The sequence below is a fragment of the Agaricus bisporus genome (assembly GCF_000300575.1).
Source record: "Agaricus bisporus var. bisporus H97 unplaced genomic scaffold AGABI2scaffold_5, whole genome shotgun sequence".
NCBI lineage: Eukaryota > Fungi > Basidiomycota > Agaricomycetes > Agaricales > Agaricaceae > Agaricus > Agaricus bisporus.
The window spans coordinates 711,350-728,286 of record NW_006267368.1 but is presented as its reverse complement, the minus strand read 5'-3'; the positions used below and the strand labels follow the sequence as shown (position 1 = coordinate 728,286).

The 16,937-nt window shown below is 47.0% G+C and overlaps 7 protein-coding genes across 7 annotated transcripts; 5 read left to right on the top strand and 2 right to left on the bottom strand.

Moving 5' to 3' along the window:
- Nucleotides 1-95: 95 nt before the first annotated feature.
- On the top strand, nt 96-6,150 carry AGABI2DRAFT_204238 (hypothetical protein). Its single transcript, XM_006460853.1, has 18 exons — nt 96-219; nt 289-386; nt 442-566; nt 615-834; nt 891-1,105; nt 1,159-1,363; nt 1,415-1,477; nt 1,526-1,789; nt 1,840-2,247; nt 2,297-2,477; nt 2,534-2,669; nt 2,717-2,813; nt 2,865-3,134; nt 3,182-4,067; nt 4,121-4,371; nt 4,447-4,845; nt 4,916-4,995; nt 5,023-6,150. Exons 1-18 carry the CDS (start codon nt 129-131, stop codon nt 5,981-5,983), a joined length of 4,950 nt encoding a protein of 1,649 aa, XP_006460916.1. The 5' UTR covers nt 96-128; the 3' UTR covers nt 5,984-6,150.
- Nucleotides 6,151-7,138: 988 nt separating this feature from the next.
- AGABI2DRAFT_45459 (hypothetical protein) lies at nt 7,139-7,600 on the bottom strand (the record flags this gene model as incomplete). Its single annotated transcript, XM_006460568.1, has 1 exon — nt 7,139-7,600. A coding segment is annotated over one exon (462 nt), but the record flags the coding sequence as incomplete, so codon positions are not given.
- Nucleotides 7,601-7,913: 313 nt separating this feature from the next.
- On the bottom strand, nt 7,914-8,987 carry AGABI2DRAFT_117829 (hypothetical protein; the record flags this gene model as incomplete). The annotated part of the gene is made up of 4 exons (XM_006460852.1): nt 7,914-8,322; nt 8,380-8,447; nt 8,502-8,621; nt 8,673-8,987. 4 exons carry the CDS (start codon nt 8,985-8,987, stop codon nt 7,914-7,916), a joined length of 912 nt encoding a protein of 303 aa, XP_006460915.1.
- Nucleotides 8,988-9,471: 484 nt separating this feature from the next.
- Nucleotides 9,472-10,191, top strand: AGABI2DRAFT_135999 (hypothetical protein). Its single transcript, XM_006460851.1, has 4 exons — nt 9,472-9,712; nt 9,792-9,894; nt 9,971-10,016; nt 10,076-10,191. Exons 1-4 carry the CDS (start codon nt 9,580-9,582, stop codon nt 10,133-10,135), a joined length of 342 nt encoding a protein of 113 aa, XP_006460914.1. The 5' UTR covers nt 9,472-9,579; the 3' UTR covers nt 10,136-10,191.
- Nucleotides 10,192-10,264: 73 nt separating this feature from the next.
- On the top strand, nt 10,265-10,888 carry AGABI2DRAFT_135998 (hypothetical protein). Its single transcript, XM_006460850.1, has 3 exons — nt 10,265-10,480; nt 10,546-10,703; nt 10,762-10,888. Exons 1-3 carry the CDS (start codon nt 10,345-10,347, stop codon nt 10,816-10,818), a joined length of 351 nt encoding a protein of 116 aa, XP_006460913.1. The 5' UTR covers nt 10,265-10,344; the 3' UTR covers nt 10,819-10,888.
- Nucleotides 10,889-10,928: 40 nt separating this feature from the next.
- AGABI2DRAFT_192491 (hypothetical protein) lies at nt 10,929-12,295 on the top strand. The gene is made up of 6 exons (XM_006460849.1): nt 10,929-11,284; nt 11,349-11,384; nt 11,444-11,535; nt 11,590-11,920; nt 11,973-12,056; nt 12,117-12,295. The coding sequence occupies exons 1-6, from the start codon at nt 10,984-10,986 to the stop codon at nt 12,164-12,166; spliced, it is 894 nt and encodes a 297-aa protein (XP_006460912.1). The 5' UTR covers nt 10,929-10,983; the 3' UTR covers nt 12,167-12,295.
- Nucleotides 12,296-13,306: 1,011 nt separating this feature from the next.
- On the top strand, nt 13,307-16,210 carry AGABI2DRAFT_185247 (hypothetical protein). Its single transcript, XM_006460848.1, has 14 exons — nt 13,307-13,631; nt 13,694-13,811; nt 13,864-13,961; nt 14,020-14,077; nt 14,145-14,270; nt 14,323-14,372; nt 14,434-14,539; nt 14,597-14,669; nt 14,741-14,961; nt 15,045-15,111; nt 15,200-15,398; nt 15,527-15,693; nt 15,775-15,879; nt 15,949-16,210. The coding sequence occupies exons 1-14, from the start codon at nt 13,548-13,550 to the stop codon at nt 16,172-16,174; spliced, it is 1,698 nt and encodes a 565-aa protein (XP_006460911.1). The 5' UTR covers nt 13,307-13,547; the 3' UTR covers nt 16,175-16,210.
- The last annotated feature ends 727 nt before the right edge of the window (nt 16,211-16,937 follow it).

The window sequence follows — 16,937 nt, the reverse complement described above, 5'->3', positions numbered from 1 at the left end:
GTCAGGCCTATCAGGTCCGACAGCGGAATGATTGACGCCAAATATATATGTAATCCCAAAAGCTCAGTGACTGCCTTTTGATCCTTCGTCACCTCCTTCCATGTTCTCGTCTCCTTACTTTCCTAGAAATGCCTGGACGCAAAGATGAAAACAACCTTCCACTGTATGAATCTCAACCCCCATCATGGCTCCCCAAATCGCATGCCACAGCTGACCTCGGTACAATCTCCCCGTTTTAAGCATATGTTACTTTTACTGAGGTGTGCTCTCATGAACATATTCCCTTAGGTTACCCTGGGTTCTTCCCGACAAAGCCCGGCCAGGACGAGGATGTGCTATCTGATTCCAGAGTCAGGTCTGGCTTCGTCCTAGGGCATCAAGTGTCAGTGAGTACCTGCACCGTATGTGTGTTACTCCTCCGACTGAAGTTGAGAAATTTAGGCGGAAACCTTCAGCGCTCAGGCAATTATAAACGAAAACTTGAATGCCGGGGACACGTTGAATCAGTTGGAAAGTTTAATTAACGAAGTCTTTAAGCGTCGTGCCGACCGGATACCCCCCATCCCGTAAGTAATCGGGCGGAAATTGGACATTAGGTCTTATAAGTCTTTCAGCTCTTCGACCTTTCGCCTGCCTACGAGGGTGACTCTCAATGAAGCGAGAAAACAAACATGGTTTGCCGACCTCGCAAATCCCGACGTCCCATTGCACAGGCTCAGGAAAAATGTACCCCATCTAGCGAAAGGTCATGATATGCTGGATTTGTTGCACCAGAACAATGTCGCCATACCCAGAGCGATTTGGTTTCTTCGCGTATCTGGTGCCAATGAGACTGTGCATTCCTCCCACTTGTTTTCGTGATTGTAGGAATGGCTCACCTTACTTTGTAGACTGGATTGCGAGGCGGAAAAGGAAAGGGTTCCTATAATCCAACACAGTACAGCATTGATTGGGCAAACGTCATGACTGGATATATGAAAAAACAGCTCGCCGATATTGCATTGCCAAGTGCTCCACGCCCTGGACTCAACATCAAACAAACCTTCAAGGGTGTTCTCGCTGATGCCGAAGGAAGAGAGAAGTGGATCTCACGCTTTTCCTACTGGTATGTGTTTCTGTGGCCGCTAAGGAATACTCAGAATGACTCAGTTATATCAGTCTGATGCTCTTGCGAACGTTTTACGCTGAAGGCCTTGTAGATCACAGGACGTTCCTTGTGTGGTTTGTGCATCAAATGGGTGTTTGCAATCTTGCACAGGCTGGATTTTTGAGCCGTCTGGCGGATGAATATTTGAATCCAATTTTGATCAGTCGTGCTCTTGCTAGACCATTTGTGGACGCATGTCTCAATAAATTAGCTGAGGTAAATTCACCCGAACTACGCATCAAATTGGATCACCACCATGTTTCGCAGATCCGCAACACAGCACAAGAGTACCTGGCTGACACGGAGAAGCAGTTTTGCGTGATACTTCAAGTATGCCTGCTCTGCCTCACGCCTACCGATCTGACCAATGCTTTCTAGCGTATCTGTCTGGCACTTCCAGATGCGTTCGTTTGTCCTCGTATGTGGCTGGCGCATTCTGCAATGATCGCCGATGTCATGGCCGCCGACATCATCCAGTTTCCTCCTGGCATTGAATGTTCTACAGATCGTGCCGTTCGAGAAATCCGACGTTCTATAAGCGATAATCTTTTCGACATAAAAAAACGAAACGAGGCTATCCTGTTTTTGGATCCCCCTTCGAAAGGGGTCGGACGCCTGTACATGACAATCATGGACGTGAAGGTATATTTACATTGGTTGTTTACAACCTCTGATTGACTCGGGCATTATAGCTGCTTAACTCTATTTCTGCGATGACAGACATGACAACAGTAAGCTTTTTCCAGAATGAGCTGGACAATACACCAGCTTTTCAAGAAAAACTGGATATGCTCCTCACCTGGAGTGTCACTACTTTGCAATATGGTGACCACCGCCCCTTTGCTGCTGTCACGCTCATTCGTCTGTGGAGAGATAGGGCCTGCGAACGTGCAACTCGTCGTGGTACCGAGACTCCCAGTGATTTTTTGCAAGATCAGCTATTTGATTGGTTAGACATATCAGAAGTCGCTGAAGAGGCAAAACATCTGCGGAGTATTGCTCTTCTTTATGGAGAATTGATCAAAGAAGAACTGTTTTCCTATTCGAAGTACATACAGAGGTTGATCGCGCGAGGGGAACCTGGATTATCCTTTACCGAAGTAAGCCTTCTGAGCACCGTTTATACTATCATCTCATTATTTATTATAGACGGCGATATCCAGGCATCGCCAATTTTTGCGCTGGATTCCCCTGCACAAATCTGTTTCCCCGGAAGTGAACCAGAGGAAGGTCACCCTCTATGATTTAAAGGCTAGAAGTACCCCTGAAGATACCGCAGAACGGGAGATCCGTCAAGAGATCCGTCTAATCCTTCCTGAACTTTTTGGCGGTTAGTTTTTTGTTTAGTTATCCCTTTAAAGCTATCAACAGAGGGCGAATTACTAGGAGAAACTGACTTCGATGTCACCACTTCTGTTACGTTATTGGACCAAAGCAAGATACTTATGAATGCTCCTCGGTTTGAACAAGCGCGCAGTATACGGGACTGGTTTCTCCCAAAGCTACGAGAACTAGCATGCAGGTAAAATCACGTTCCTAACGATGCCCAGTATGCCGACCGCCTTCTAGACCTCATTCTGCCGTTACGGGCTCCTCTCTTTTGCGTATCTATTGTATATCTGTGGAAGTAATGTCCTATGTGAAATGCTTTGATTCTCTCCTCGATGTAGGTTACTTCACATATCGAATCAAAAGTGTCTGGCTGACCAAATGTCAGTTTACGCTCTGGGTCCTTGCGAACACAAAATATCCGGAGTTGCTAGTTGCTATTATTGATACCCTCCATCGTTTTGCGACCATATGGTCATGTATGAATATCAAGCGAGATATTGTCCTCGCCCTCGATTCGGCTCATCAAGCCTCGAAAAGTAGGGGTATACAATCAAGGGGTTTACTTTCACTACTTGTTGAATTCGACCGAGATAAATCATATCTCAGCCCGGCGTCGCGGGAGCGCATTGACTCTGATCTGTGTCATTTTACACTGGTACGAGCGCCTTATCCGTCATCATGACATCTCTGACAACAGCAAAGGCTTTGAGACCAGTTACCGAACACCCTGAGTCTGTGCCAGATCGCCTTACTGAAATCCTCTTGATGGCGGCCGATACGGCAGCAGATGCACCTTCACTACTTGCCAATGGTCTTTGGATCAAATATCGCACTTCTCTCGACTGGGCCTGGAAGGTGTGGGACAATACAATCGCGAGTTTGCGTCAGGTTCCGTTGATGAACTCTGATACCACTCAGCGGAAGGCCTGTGCTCTGCGGTATGGTATGTTCCTTTGGCAAGTCAATCAGCACCTCCCCGACGGTTTAGATGGTGACGTCCAGAGATGGTTCGCGGGTCCCGGCCAAAACGAAATAGCTGCCTTGACTGCCGAGGCTTGGCAGGTCGTCACAGTATCATTATTGTATCTGTGTATTCACGGAGCGCTGAAGTCCACAACTATCTTGACGGGTGTAGTTTATCCTGCGTGGCAACTCGGAGCTACAGAGTCGACCCCAGAAGTTCATGTTTTCCTCACCTCCGCCAACAACCTCTTCCGACAACTATTGTTGCAAGAAACTCCTAACACTACAGGGATACCTCCGGTCGACCTCTTTGACGTTCAGTGCCTCCAGACTAGGCGGCGGACAGTCTATGAGGAACCACATTTCTCATGCCTCGTCAAAAGCATTCCTCTCCTAATCCTCCTAGAGAACAAACTCGACATCCCACAGGAGATCAGGGCTGAATTTACCTCACTTCGACACCAGCTGTGTCACGGTAACCAATTTCGTCAGGGAGCGTACAGGAGCTTAGATGTAATTCGAGCAGCTTTCGAAGACTATCCCCCCCTACCTGAACAGTCTTCAGCCAATTTGGGCCAAAACATCATAGCCGGTCTTAGGACTATCCTTGGAGACAATGTTGATGGTGAGTGTCACCTCTTTGACAGGCCGCTTGTCACTGAACAATGCTGGCAAAAGAAAAAAATATGTATCATTGGCCCGAAGTAACCTGTCTACTTAGCCCTTGGAAAATCGTCGCCACGACTATTCAGATGCAATTCTCAGTCAAACAGCTAGGGAAGGCGCTTACACAGGAAGCCACGCATGAGGCAGCAAGTAGCAATCTAAACAAATTGTCAATCATGCTTTTTCATCAATCGATGACTTCGGAAGAGGCTTACTATGTTGGGGAGATGGCACAAGGGGCTGATAGCACCGTCGCCAGCAAAGTCAGTTGATTCTGTCCTGCTTCACTTCGAGAACGTGACTGATGGGAACCACGGAAACTATTTGCCGCAATACAGTTCATAGCGAATGGTTTCAAATGCATCAATGAGCTGCTTCAGGAATTCATATCCGAACAGATGACCAAAGCACTTGACAAGCTCCGACGCGTTGGGGAGGTGCTGCACGCGCTGGTTTATATCGCTCAGCCTTTTAGAAAGGAAGGAGCTCTGGTCCTGTATCTCGATCCTGTGGTCCAAGATGATTTCGTGGCAATCCTTCACAATAAACTTTCTGAAATTATAACCACCCTGGAGCCGAGCGCGTCTGCCCAAATCGATCAATCAGCACAAATCTCACAGCAGATTATCTTACTAGTTCGACTGTTACAGTTCGACCTTGGTTTCCGCGGGGCATGGACCCCGAAAATGAAGGACCTTAGTGGCGGGTTCATCAGAAATCTCTTCCATCTTGCTCTGGTACGTCTATATTCTACCTGTCTTGGTCTGTTTCTGATGTATAGCCCTCGTTCATTCACCAATTTTATAGTATTTTGGTGCCCCAGACCACCTCAATCCTGTCGTTTATCCACTCCTCGTTGATACATTGTTATTTATCATTGATGGTATGTAAGCTTTTTACTTCAGGCCCAAGAGTGTTTCAAATGCTACAAATTCTAACATTACGTCAGAAATTCCACAGCCCGCAAAACCGCTTTCCTTCGATCCTTTCCGACACTACCCAAACACATTGACTTCTGATATCCCGACCGATCTCCCGTTAGAATATCGAAAGCAGATACTCTCGCTGCTTTCATCTCTTTCAACTAGTTGCGCCGTGACCAATCTCGTTGCTTCCAACCTTTTGCAGGAACAACCAGTCGTTAATCAACCCTGGGAATGGATTGAAAACTTGGATGAAGCATCCACGCTCGATGGATCCAGTAAAGATGAAGATCTTGATCGTCAGGAAAAGGCTCGGCTCAAAACGCGGTACCTGGTGAAAAACTCAGGTTCCTTGTCTCTGGAAAATTTTCGTGCACAGATGACAGGGGACGGTGTTGTTGAACTTCTTGCAACAGACTACGATGCTCAAGCGCTGAATGATATACGGACTTTCGAGGATGGTCTAGCCGCCGAGGGTATTTTTGCTCGTGATTGGAGGGAAAGTAGGATTGATGTTGATGAGTCGATATCGTCTCCTACCTCGGTTTCAAGCGGACGCGCTATGCAGAGCCAAAGTGCTGGAGGTGGAGCTGGTAGTGGTGATGGAGATCAAGAATCTGGATCGTCCTCCAGTCATGCGAAGACTGAGAGGAAATTGACTCCTATGCGAGCGTCTCCAGCTTCTTCAATTGTATCGCGAAGTTCCGCGAAGGGATCCACATCGTCATGGAAGCAACAGAGCCCGACTATGAGATTGGTCGGCGAAGGTAATGATGCGGAGGGCCCTTCACGAGGTGTGGCCAAACGAAAAATGGATGATGGCGATGATGAAGTTGAGGCTATCGAACGTCCTGTTCCTAGTCATACCGCTCCACCCACCAAGCGCGCTAGAGCAGGCGCAGGAAAGACAACCGGGAAGACCGCCGGAAAACCAAGGGCAAAGAAACGGTAAAGGTGTTCCGGAGTATACCATCTACATTATTTTTCTTGTGATATGATATTGAACACTTGTAGTAGTCTACCAATATTTGTTCTAGTGGCCTCTGACTCTCCCAAATTATAATACTTTCACTGCTGTTACAGAGAAATTAATTTATAGACTGTATTATGCCATTTTAATTTTTTTTCTAAAAAATAAAGGTTCTTTTCGGATGAAGACCTCTTAGACAACTGCACGAGTTACCACTAAGTCAGAGCGCCACTAGTAGAAGAAGCTGTCAGAAAGAACTGTGAACATCTACCGGTGGTATTTACACTATTTCATATACACACTTGCAGACCCCTTCCTGAAAATTCTACCCAACGATTCTTGAAAATCAATGTTTTCGCCTCCCAGTGATCCGGCGTCCACGCCGTGGATTCCCAGTCAATGGTACCGGATACACGACAGCGGCACCAACGAACACATCACACTTGTTCAGGTCGCCATAGGTGAAACAATTGCATAGCAACGAGTTCTTCAACCATGCGGACGTGCTTCATGCTATTCATTCCCTGTACGGCCTGTGAAGTTGCAAATATACCGTAAATTCTGCTGTAATTCTGCTTCACTAGACTCGAGATAGGCATAGGACCCCTGGAATGAGAGACCATGGACAGGGCCGCCGGAAACATTGTAGACAGCCTTGCCCTTGGAGTAACGGCCAAGTGAATCAAAAACACTGGAGGATTGACGCCTAACGGATACCTTGTGCATGACCGCTGTCAATGTTTTCCTTTCTTTCTACATGCACCCAGGCAATCTTCAATTTCCTCTTTCTTGAATAGATCATTTATTTATCCTCCAAGTAAACTGTGATGGCATTTGCAGTTTAAAGAAGGGCACTTGAAGAGCATTTTTATTCGTAGTAATGTTAGATAACTTTGCGATGCGCGTTCGGTTCAGTACAGGCTATGGAGGCTTCCTTCACCAAGACTTCATTTACTTTCAACTGGGCATCCGGCGCACAAAATTTCCTCCAATTCCCTCTCCCCAATTTCGCGCTGTTGTTCTTCTCCGGGTTTAGGATCTTCAAGCAAGCTGAAAACTGTGTGAGCGACGCAGCTCCATGGCAGCATATCGAGTCCGTTTTACACTTCAACATTCTAGTCCCATTTTTCAAGCACGACAATCCTTCGAGTCAATAATAGGACGGGGTATTCTGGCCATGTTTGCGCCCTCAAACTCTTCTTCTCCCCACTTCAAAGCCTCTTTCTCGATCTCATCGACGCCCACAGTACTTACAACGCCCACCTTCCGCAGTTGCTCGAACACCGCCAGGAGCCAAGTGCGACAATTAAGATCATCATAGCCCTCCGGCACCTGATCACTGATATAGGACACGCTCTTCATTGCGTTTTCGATGATCGCAGCATCTGGAGTTCGTCCGATCCGCATGAGGCCAAGGAGAAGAAACTCCTTGAGGATTCCTCTGGTTTGCATAGCCTCGTACATCCAGCCGTTTTCATTGCTGCCCTTAATATGATGCTTCACGCCGCCCTTTATCTGATCGATGTGGTGGTATGCAGCCCAATGGAAGCCAGCTTCGAGCGTGTCTGAGCGAATGAACAGTACCAAGTAGAATCCGCCATCCACAAGACGAGGATCGATGATAGTAGGTGCTTTGGTTGGCATTTGGCCTGATGGTGGTGTGGGAGATACAGGTATCCTCTATAACGGGATCAAGTGCCTGGGTACTTCTACAACTGTTCAATCAGACTCTACCCACTCTGTCTTTCAACGAGAATTAACAGTATTTAGCAGTCGAAGCTTCTGCATAAGTAATTTGATTTAAATACCTATCGAAGTTTCAGTGCAATAGTATTAATAATGTACATCGACATATTGTGAGTCCAAGGCTATCATAAATGGCAGAAAGCAAAAAAAGAAGGATGGATCATAGCTATTCTCTAGGAAAGTAACCATCCCAAGGATCAACCACAACCAGGCGCCCGCGCCGCTTTTCAACAACAGTTGTGTCTGGTGGAATTCTCGCCTTCTCAGCTTCATTAGCACTCAAACTCATCCTTATAAGGGATTTGAGGGCATAAACCTCGACGGGGCGCTGGTAAACTCGTTTGCGACACGTTGGACATGTAAATTGAGGCTGGGGCTGTTGTATATGCAACATTTCGTGTTGAATTTGGGGGTGAACAAGATATTCGGGCCGAAGAAGACTCCGGATGCGTAAGATGTTTTGATTCTGCGCATTGGGGTTCCAATGAGGGTTTGTTTGTAGAAATTGCGCATGAGTCATTCCAAACCAGTCACGAAGACATGAAAGACAAAATGTATGTCCGCAACCTGGTAAGCTGTTTATATATGCAGTTAATTTCATCGCCTTTTTTGGAACAATGCATGGAACGTACAGGTAGGGTGTGTAGAGACGGTTTGTGCAGATTTCGCAACTAATCGTATCTTCGAGTTTGGAGAGTTCCTATACGCAGTAATTAATTTGGGGGTATATTGAAAATGATGCTGATGAACGCACCAAGACAAGCTTCCCATCAGCTGATTCAAGTTTTGATGCATTTGCTTCCTTGAGCTCTGCATGCGAACGCGCGAGCGCCTGTTTCAACACAATGCATTCTTTGCCATAACGTTCGTTTTCCTTTGATAAAATTAGTTTTATAAAGGTGATGTTTATCAAAGAAGGACATACTTGTTTGAGTTTCGAAACCTGTTTCCGTAGATCGGCGACAATAGACGCTTGAGAGGGTGGGCCATCATCGTCATCCGATGAGATTTCTATGACGTCCGAAGAAGGGATTATGCGGGCATTGTTTGAGGGATTCTTTGGGCGCTGCTGAGAAGGGGATTTGGTAGGCGAATGAAGAGGAGAAAGCGCCGAGTCATCGGAGGAGAGTTCGAGGATGAGAGAGGGCGAGTGTTGATGTCTTGAGGTAGGTTTCGAGGGTATTGGCGAGAATTTTGTGCGTTGGCGGTGGGCTGCTGGAGGCGACGATGCCCGGGGCATTTGCTTGACAGTGGTGGGCAAGTAATAATAGCACAAATTAATTTCCTTTAATCTCAACCTTTCCCACGTGATGCACAATTTACAAAATGCACTCTTCGTGTGCACTGTGCGCATTGACTGGTCCAGTGCTTTATTCGCAGTTAAAGGTCGTCGTCAACCACTGCACCAAATGTATGATATGTCGCTCTAGACATCCACAACCCCACGTCAATGTGAAATTTGCAGTCTGAAGTTGATTATGACCTCCTCCCCCTGGCAGCCGGTCCGGATATACCCCATACGTATTGCCTACGGATTATTTGTAGAAGAGATTGAAGTTCCTCGATACCCAGTGTTTCTTGCAGCACGTACTCAAGCAGCGTTGATTTCCATCGCCGCGCTCTTGATCAGATCCAAACTCCTCGGCAGCAAGAACAGGAGGAGATAAAGGAAAGAGTGCTAATATTACTTTTCGGACGGACCGGACCTTTGAAACCGTACTCGGCGTACATAGCCAAGTATCAGATCTAGACAAGTTCACTGTTGACTATAGCCGGTGCAAAGACTTCACTTTTGATCTCCCTCCCTTGAACCATCAAATCAGGACAGACAAATGGCAAACACTCGCCCCCGTTTTTTCATCTATGCGCCCGACAATACTGAAGAAGGCACACTCGAAAAACGGCTCTCTGTTCGCGCGAAGCACCTTGAAACTGCCACGGCCAACTTTGGCAGTGGATTCGTCCGTACGCTAATGATATTCAAATGGGAGCCCAGTTCTGAGCTGACTTCCCCACTTGTGCTGATCATTTTTAATGGATAAAGGTGTGGCGGGTGCTTTAGTGACGCCAGAGTCCATCGCGTCGCCAGATGCACCCAAGAAGATGGTTGGATCCGCCTTTATCTGTGAAGCAGAACACATTGATCAGTGCGTTTCTGACTTCCTTTTCCAAATCCCCCCTCCTGTGGTCATCGTGTTGTAGACTCTGATCGTTGACTTTCAGAGTCTGGGAGATGTTGAAGAAAGACATCTATTATACGTCGGGTGTGGTGCGTTCATCAGCTTTGTTCCGTTTCTCCATTACTCGTAATTGAGGCTCTTCGTCTAGTGGGATGTCGAGAAGATCGTTGTTCTACCGTACATGATTGCCACTCCTTTCAATATCTGAATTCATCAATTTCTTACTGCACCTGAATGATGATCTCAGGGCCATCGATAATGATCCTCATCAAAGCCACGATCTTGTGATTGAGTGGACGAATAGTTTCCTTATAAAGATGAGCGAAACGCTCGAAACCCCGTCACTTGAAACTTCAGAAAATGTTCAGTCTTCGTCAAATTGCATGTCGTTCGTTTCTAACTCCTGGCCGGCGCCTCATGTCGACTAGTACTACGCCCAAGAAGAAATTTTGTGTATATGCACCTGATTACCCCAACAACCTTGCGAGGAGATTTGAAGTGCGAGAAGCTCACCTCGCGGACGTGAAGCCACATATAGACAGTGGTGTTTTCAGCACGTATCCGTTCATCTCCTTGGCGCTGACGGACCATTCATTACTAAATAATCTTTTACTATAGGAGTCGCTGGTATAGTTGCTGACCCAGATAAACCTACAACGACAATTGACGGACAAACGCGACCAAACGCGCAGGGGTCGTTACTCATCGTAGAAGCCGACACCTTGGAAGAGGTGAAGAAGCTGATAATGAACGACGTGTACTGGAAGAACGGGGTGGTGAGTAAACATAGAAAAATTATTCATAAGAGTATTCATTGTGGTGCAATGTACATAGTGGGACAAGGAAAAGGTCGTCATTCAGCCGTTCTTGCCTGCAACGCCATTTCCTTGATATATCTCGAGGTAGATAAAATGTACCTTTTCAATTCTGAATCGGCAATTTCATGCTCGTGAGAGATTACATGATGCCCAGTCCCGGGCTCCGGAGGGTCTCCCTGGGTCTCCCAAGTTTCTCAAGCACGTCTTCGGAAAACCCGTGCACCATCTGACTCCTAACATGGCTCACTGCATCTCCCGTCCTTTCCTTCAAAACTCACTTCGTGCCTCCAACCTTGCACGAACCCGCTGGACCGTGACTCTCTCTCCCTATCGTAGAATGTCTTCCTCCTCGAAATACGAATACCTCATCACGTCAAAACCCGAGCCAAATGTTTTGCTAATCCAGCTTAACCGTCCGAAAGCGCTCAACGCGTTGTGTAGCCCTTTATTCAAGGAGCTCAACCAAGCTATGAAAGACGCGGATGGAGACGGTTCTATCGGAGCAATGGTGTTGACGGGATCCGAGAAGGCTTTTGCTGGTATGCAGCGCACAATTGAGAATTGTAGATGACTTCAAAGCTAACACAATGCTCTTCCTCCAAGCTGGCGCGGATATCAAGGAGATGAAAGACAAACAATGTGAGTGACAATTAGGCTAAACTTGGGCTGGTGCATCCTCCTTATTGCCGTTTCATTAGTCGCGGATGTGTACAAGAATAGATTCCTGGAGGACTGGGCTGAGATGGCACGAATCAGCAAACCTATCATCGCTGCCGTCAGTGGATACGCAGTAAGCCCTCTCTCTGAATTTCTCTTTGAGAGGGTGACTCATAATACTTGTAAGCTCGGGGGAGGCTGCGAGCTTGCTCTCATGTGCGACATCATACTTGCTTCCCCAACCGCAAAATTCGGACAACCTGAAATAAACTTAGGAGTAATTCCGGGAGGCGGAGGATCTCAGCGTCTGACTCGGATTATCGGCAAATCTCGTGCAATGGAAATGGTATTGACGGGCCGTACTATCACGGCCGAGGAAGCGGATAAGTGGGGAATGATAAGTAGAGTCGTTGGACAGGGCGAGGGACAAGTGGTGAAGGATGCCGTCGCAATGGCCAAAGAAGTAGCCGACAAGAGTCAAATTGCAGTCCATGCCGGCAAGGAGGTTGTCAATGAAGGTGTGTCGCGGACCAGCTGCGGTAGTTTATGGAGAACTAATCATTGCTTTAGCATACGAAACGACTATGGCAGAAGGTCTGAAGTACGAGAGGAGGATATTCCACGGCTTGTTTGCCACCAATGACCAAAAAGAAGGTGAGTATTAGACCGAGCACTTCCGCCACCAGTGATCTAACATCATCGGGTTTTCTAAAGGAATGGCCGCGTTTGCGGAGAAAAGGAAGGCGAATTTCACCCACACGTAAAGGTGTTCTTGCTCCTCAATCTAGGGGTATTGGATGGAAAGCCAAATAGTAAATGGGATAAATATAATCCTAGGCAAAGTTTACCAAACCATTGTCAAATATTTATAAGACGGGAAGCTCACATTTGCTATTCCACCGTATTATACTTCCAACCAACATGACTTGAGCGAAATCAAAGTCAAAAGGATCCATCTGGAGTTTAAAGTGCTCACATACCCGCACCCAATCCACCAATAATACGTTTCTGTGCAAACGAGCCCGGTGCAGATCTCCTTGTTTGCAGCAGGGCGTATATTCCGACACCAGCAAATGTGGCGGAGCCGATGATGCGACAGGACATGCACTCCTTGCTCCCCACGATGTCTCCCTGAAGTCCTTCCTGGATGTTGCTGGTGTTCATGGCAGCAGAATTGATGGGCGCAAGTCGCGGAAGGCGTTTGTAGATCCACGTGACCAGGAGCGGCCCCAGCCTTGAGGCTGAGATGTTAATACGTACAAACAATGAGAGCTCATTACCACATGCAACGCGCCTCTTAATCTGTCCAGCCAATTCATTTACCCTGACGCCTTGGAATTCACGCGACACAGCATCCACTCCTCCGCCCACGCCACGGTTTCTGTCACTTGGAACTTAACCGAGGACAATGTGATCAGGCTCATATATTTATCCGAACTTCTTTCGGTAAGGAAAATATTTCGATAAAGACTGAACCAACCACGTTTGAAAAGTAGAAACTGTCCCGTTATCTAGGAACCGCGATGTGCGTAGTCCAACTTCTAAAGTCAGCGAGCAGAAGACCTGGAATGGCTATCAGGGGCTCCGACAGTATTTCTTTCTCCACGCACCTTCCGCATGTATATCAGTCAAGAGAAAGAAACAGCTTCTCCTCAATTAGATTGGATGAATAATTCATCAGGATCAGTCACTCATCCTATGTACGCAAACCTCTCATCAGCCGGCTGATCAGAGAGCTGGAATGCACTCACGGAAGAATGCCATCTCCATTCATTACTTTCTCTATGATATTTTTGCCCTTCTTCGGCCGAGTGTCATGTGGAAAGGGGTCGTTGGAAGCTCTCAAGCTATAAATTAGGCCGTGCATAGGGCAGTCACTAACTTTCACCCTCGCTGGATTTTTTGCACCCCCATACCTACAGAGTACTTTCTTGCAAGGACTAAAGTGCAGGTGGTTAGTTTACAAGAATTGCAACTGGGTTGATCCCGCGACACGACGTGCCATAGGCTCTTCGGCTAGATTCTCAAATCTGTTGGCGAGTGGGAAATCGGAGAACAGTTATTTTCCACGTCTGGACTAAATTCCCTTGCCTTTCCACTTCCACTCTTCCCACTCGACGATTTCCCGTGCATCTTTCCCTGACCATGTTCAACACCACGACAGCAGCTTTCGCAAGCGACTCCCCGTTACTCAGTTTCTTGCCAATTCCATTACGTCAAGGATCTAATGTAGGCACTTTCACATCGCATCATCTTGTGATTCTGATCTGCTTCTGCAATTCCTGTTACAGCCTTTGGTGATAGCGATTTTATCGACCATTCTTGGCAGTGCATATGCGTTATATAGAAAAGTCGCCAGAATATCAGTTGCACATGTTCGTGGGCCACCTGCAGAATCCTTCGTATTAGGCGAGTTCTAAAGAATGGAGTTAAGACGGCTGTAATTGAAGGACTTTTATAGGGAACCTGGTTGAATTGTTCCAGAGTCAGGTTGGGCACGCTGATTTCAAGTATCAGAAGGAATTCGGTGATGTTGTCAAAATTAAGGGACCATTTGGTGTTCGTTTCCTTGGCGTATATTATCACTTTCGTCGCTGAACACCGGGTTTTTGTGTAGGAGGATCGTCTTCTAATCTCGGACCCTAAGGCTTTGCAGTACATCTTCCATACATCTGGTGGGTTCTTCTGCCGGCGGCATCTCTATATTGTTCTTCTGACGGTGTCTTCTCTATAATTCATTAGGCTACAATTATCTGAAATGGCCAGAGAGGACGGAGATTTCTCGAGTGTTGATGGGTCGCGGACTGCTTTGGGCGGATGGCGAAGTTCACCGACGCCAGCGTAAGGTCATGTTACCTGGTTTTGGTGGTGAGCCGAAAGCGATGACTGTAAAGCATTCTGATTCTCAACAATATTTTAGCTCCCGAATCCAAGGCGTTCGTGTCCATATTCCGACGAGTGAGTGCGGAGGTGCGTTTTGTCTTGCATTTTATCGACAACTAGTGCATTTAATGACTGCAAAAACGTCCAGATGACGAATCAATGGACGGACATTCTCGTGAGTTCACCTGGCCAGAGTGCGGTATTGAATGTTGCCACTTGGCTCTCACGAGCGACGATGGATTCTATCGGAGAAGGTATGAAAGCCCGTCTGCTACTAGCCTCGACCTCGTTGCTCATCAACAATCTCGCAGCGGCGTTTGACTATCAATTTGGCGCGTTGACGAATTCGAAGAATGAATTCATGGAAGCATATATGGGACTCATGTGCGCCATGACCTGTTAGATTGACCCTCTTCTCCAAACAGGGGCTAATTGGATGTGTGTGCTTTGTTTAGGTCTGACACTCTGGGATCACCGCCGAAATCAAGCATACTTATGCAAACTGCATTACCCGTCTGGGTTCTTCGTCTTATGTCCAAGTATTCAAATCGTCGGAACCTCAAACACGCGCGCCACACCGCTGGGCTGGCGAATGCCGTGACGCGTGAGCTCGTGGACTCCAAAGCTGGGGCTCTTTTGGAAGGCAAAGAAAATAAGGATATCCTTAGTCTTCTAGGTAGGCCAGTGCCTCTTGACTGGCTAGCACTATTACTGACCTCGTGTCGTCGTTTCTTTGTCCGATTTATTGGTGATCAAAAGTCAAGGCGAATGCCTCGGAAGATGCAAATGCGAAACTTAATGACGAGGAGCTTCTGGCCCAAATGCGGTGCGTTCACAGGTCTCTAAAATGGATGTCCTGGCTCTCCGTGGCATTCTACAGTTTGGCATTTGAATTGACTCCGGGTTAACACTAGGACCATCCTCTTAGCTGGTCATGAGACAAGTGCTACATCACTCTGTTGGGTCCTTCTCGAGCTCGCACGCCATCCGGACGTACAAGCAAGGCTTCGTAAGGAGATACGTGAAACTGAAACTGCCATTCATGCGCGGGGTGGTTCCGACTTCACCGCATCTGATTTTGATGCCATGCCTTACCTCAACGCAGTTCTCAAGGTGAGCTCAATTCTAAGATCTTTTCCCCCTCGGTTGTATGAGTTGTTGTTTCCTAAAGTTATTTTCAATGACACCTCGACGTCTGAGCTCACTTTCCTTGTTTTACCCAATTGTTTGGGTTGCAACAGGAGTCAATGAGGTTCCATCCAGCAGTATACCATAATTATAGGCAAGCGGTTCGGGACGACGTGTTACCATTGTCCAAACCGATCCGCACCACAAGCGGAGAAGAAATTACGAAGCTTCCTGTCCCTAAAGGTCTCAAAATGATACTATCCATCTCCGGATACAACAGGTGCGTAAATTCAATATCGTTAAATCGAGTTCACTTACCAATTTTCGACTGCTTGTGTCTGGGACTCTATTTAATCCATAGAAACGAGGAAGCATTCGGCGAGGATGCGCATGTGTACAACCCAGAGAGATGGTTCAGGGATACTAGTGACAAGAAACCACCGAATGTTGGTGTGTATGGCAATCTGTAAGTTAATATGTCGTTATTCTCTTCGAGTCGATCTGATTGTGCAATGATTCTTTGCACCCGAACCAGTCTGACATTTGCTGGCGGCGTGCGGAGCTGCGTTGGCTGGCGATTTGCTGTCTGTGAGGTTCAAGCGCTGACCGTGGAGGTCATTAATAACTTCGAGTTGGCTTTGACGCCCGAAATTGAGAGGTTGAGGAGAGAGGCATGTTTGGTCATGCTTCCAACTTTGGAGGGGGAACAGCTCAAGGGAGAGAATTTGCCCTTGAAGGTATCTTTGGCTCCAAGAGACTGATTCGGAGTTCTGTATTATCATATCTTGTTGTATTTGAAACCTTGCATTTGTGTTTACTTACATCGTTACGAAACCCTTTACGATCTTTATTTGACAATGTTTAGGTCCGTCACAAAACGAACGATTTGCATCAACTTCATTAAGGCGAGCATGCTTAACACAACAAACTTTTCTCGCTCCCTTGCATCCTCTTCGAAGGCACTGGCCTTCCAGTCTCGTGCGTTGTCTTGACCGATTGGATTCGGAAGTTTGTGCACTAAGGATTTCCTATAGCTCTTCGTCAACAGGGAAGCAAGGCGAAATGTACCAGCTCTATGTCTATGAACCGCTATTCTGTGGCTTCTCCAGGTAGGAACCAAACTAGATGGAGCTCAAACTCATCATCCTCAACTTCATCACCCTCGACTTCATCTTCCCAGTGAGTCGTAATAAAATTAATGCCAAAGTCCCATAGAGTAAACTTTCTTTCAGATCTATTTTCAACACGCCTGACTCTCCTTGGGAGCAGCTGTTCGCAGGACCGACAATCCATAGTCTTCCCAAATCCAAAACCGACCGCTCTTCAGGAGCGCATCGTCGCGTAGAAATGACCGCTCAAGAGCAGAAAACATTTACAGACCTTTTCGATGAAATCTTTCGTGTGGCAGAAGCTGTGGATGCCTCCAAAACTACGACAGAGGGTCAAACAGATGCTACCGTCATTGACGAAAATACACCGACCTTTTCACGCGATTTCTACGATCGTATACGAATGGCACCGCGG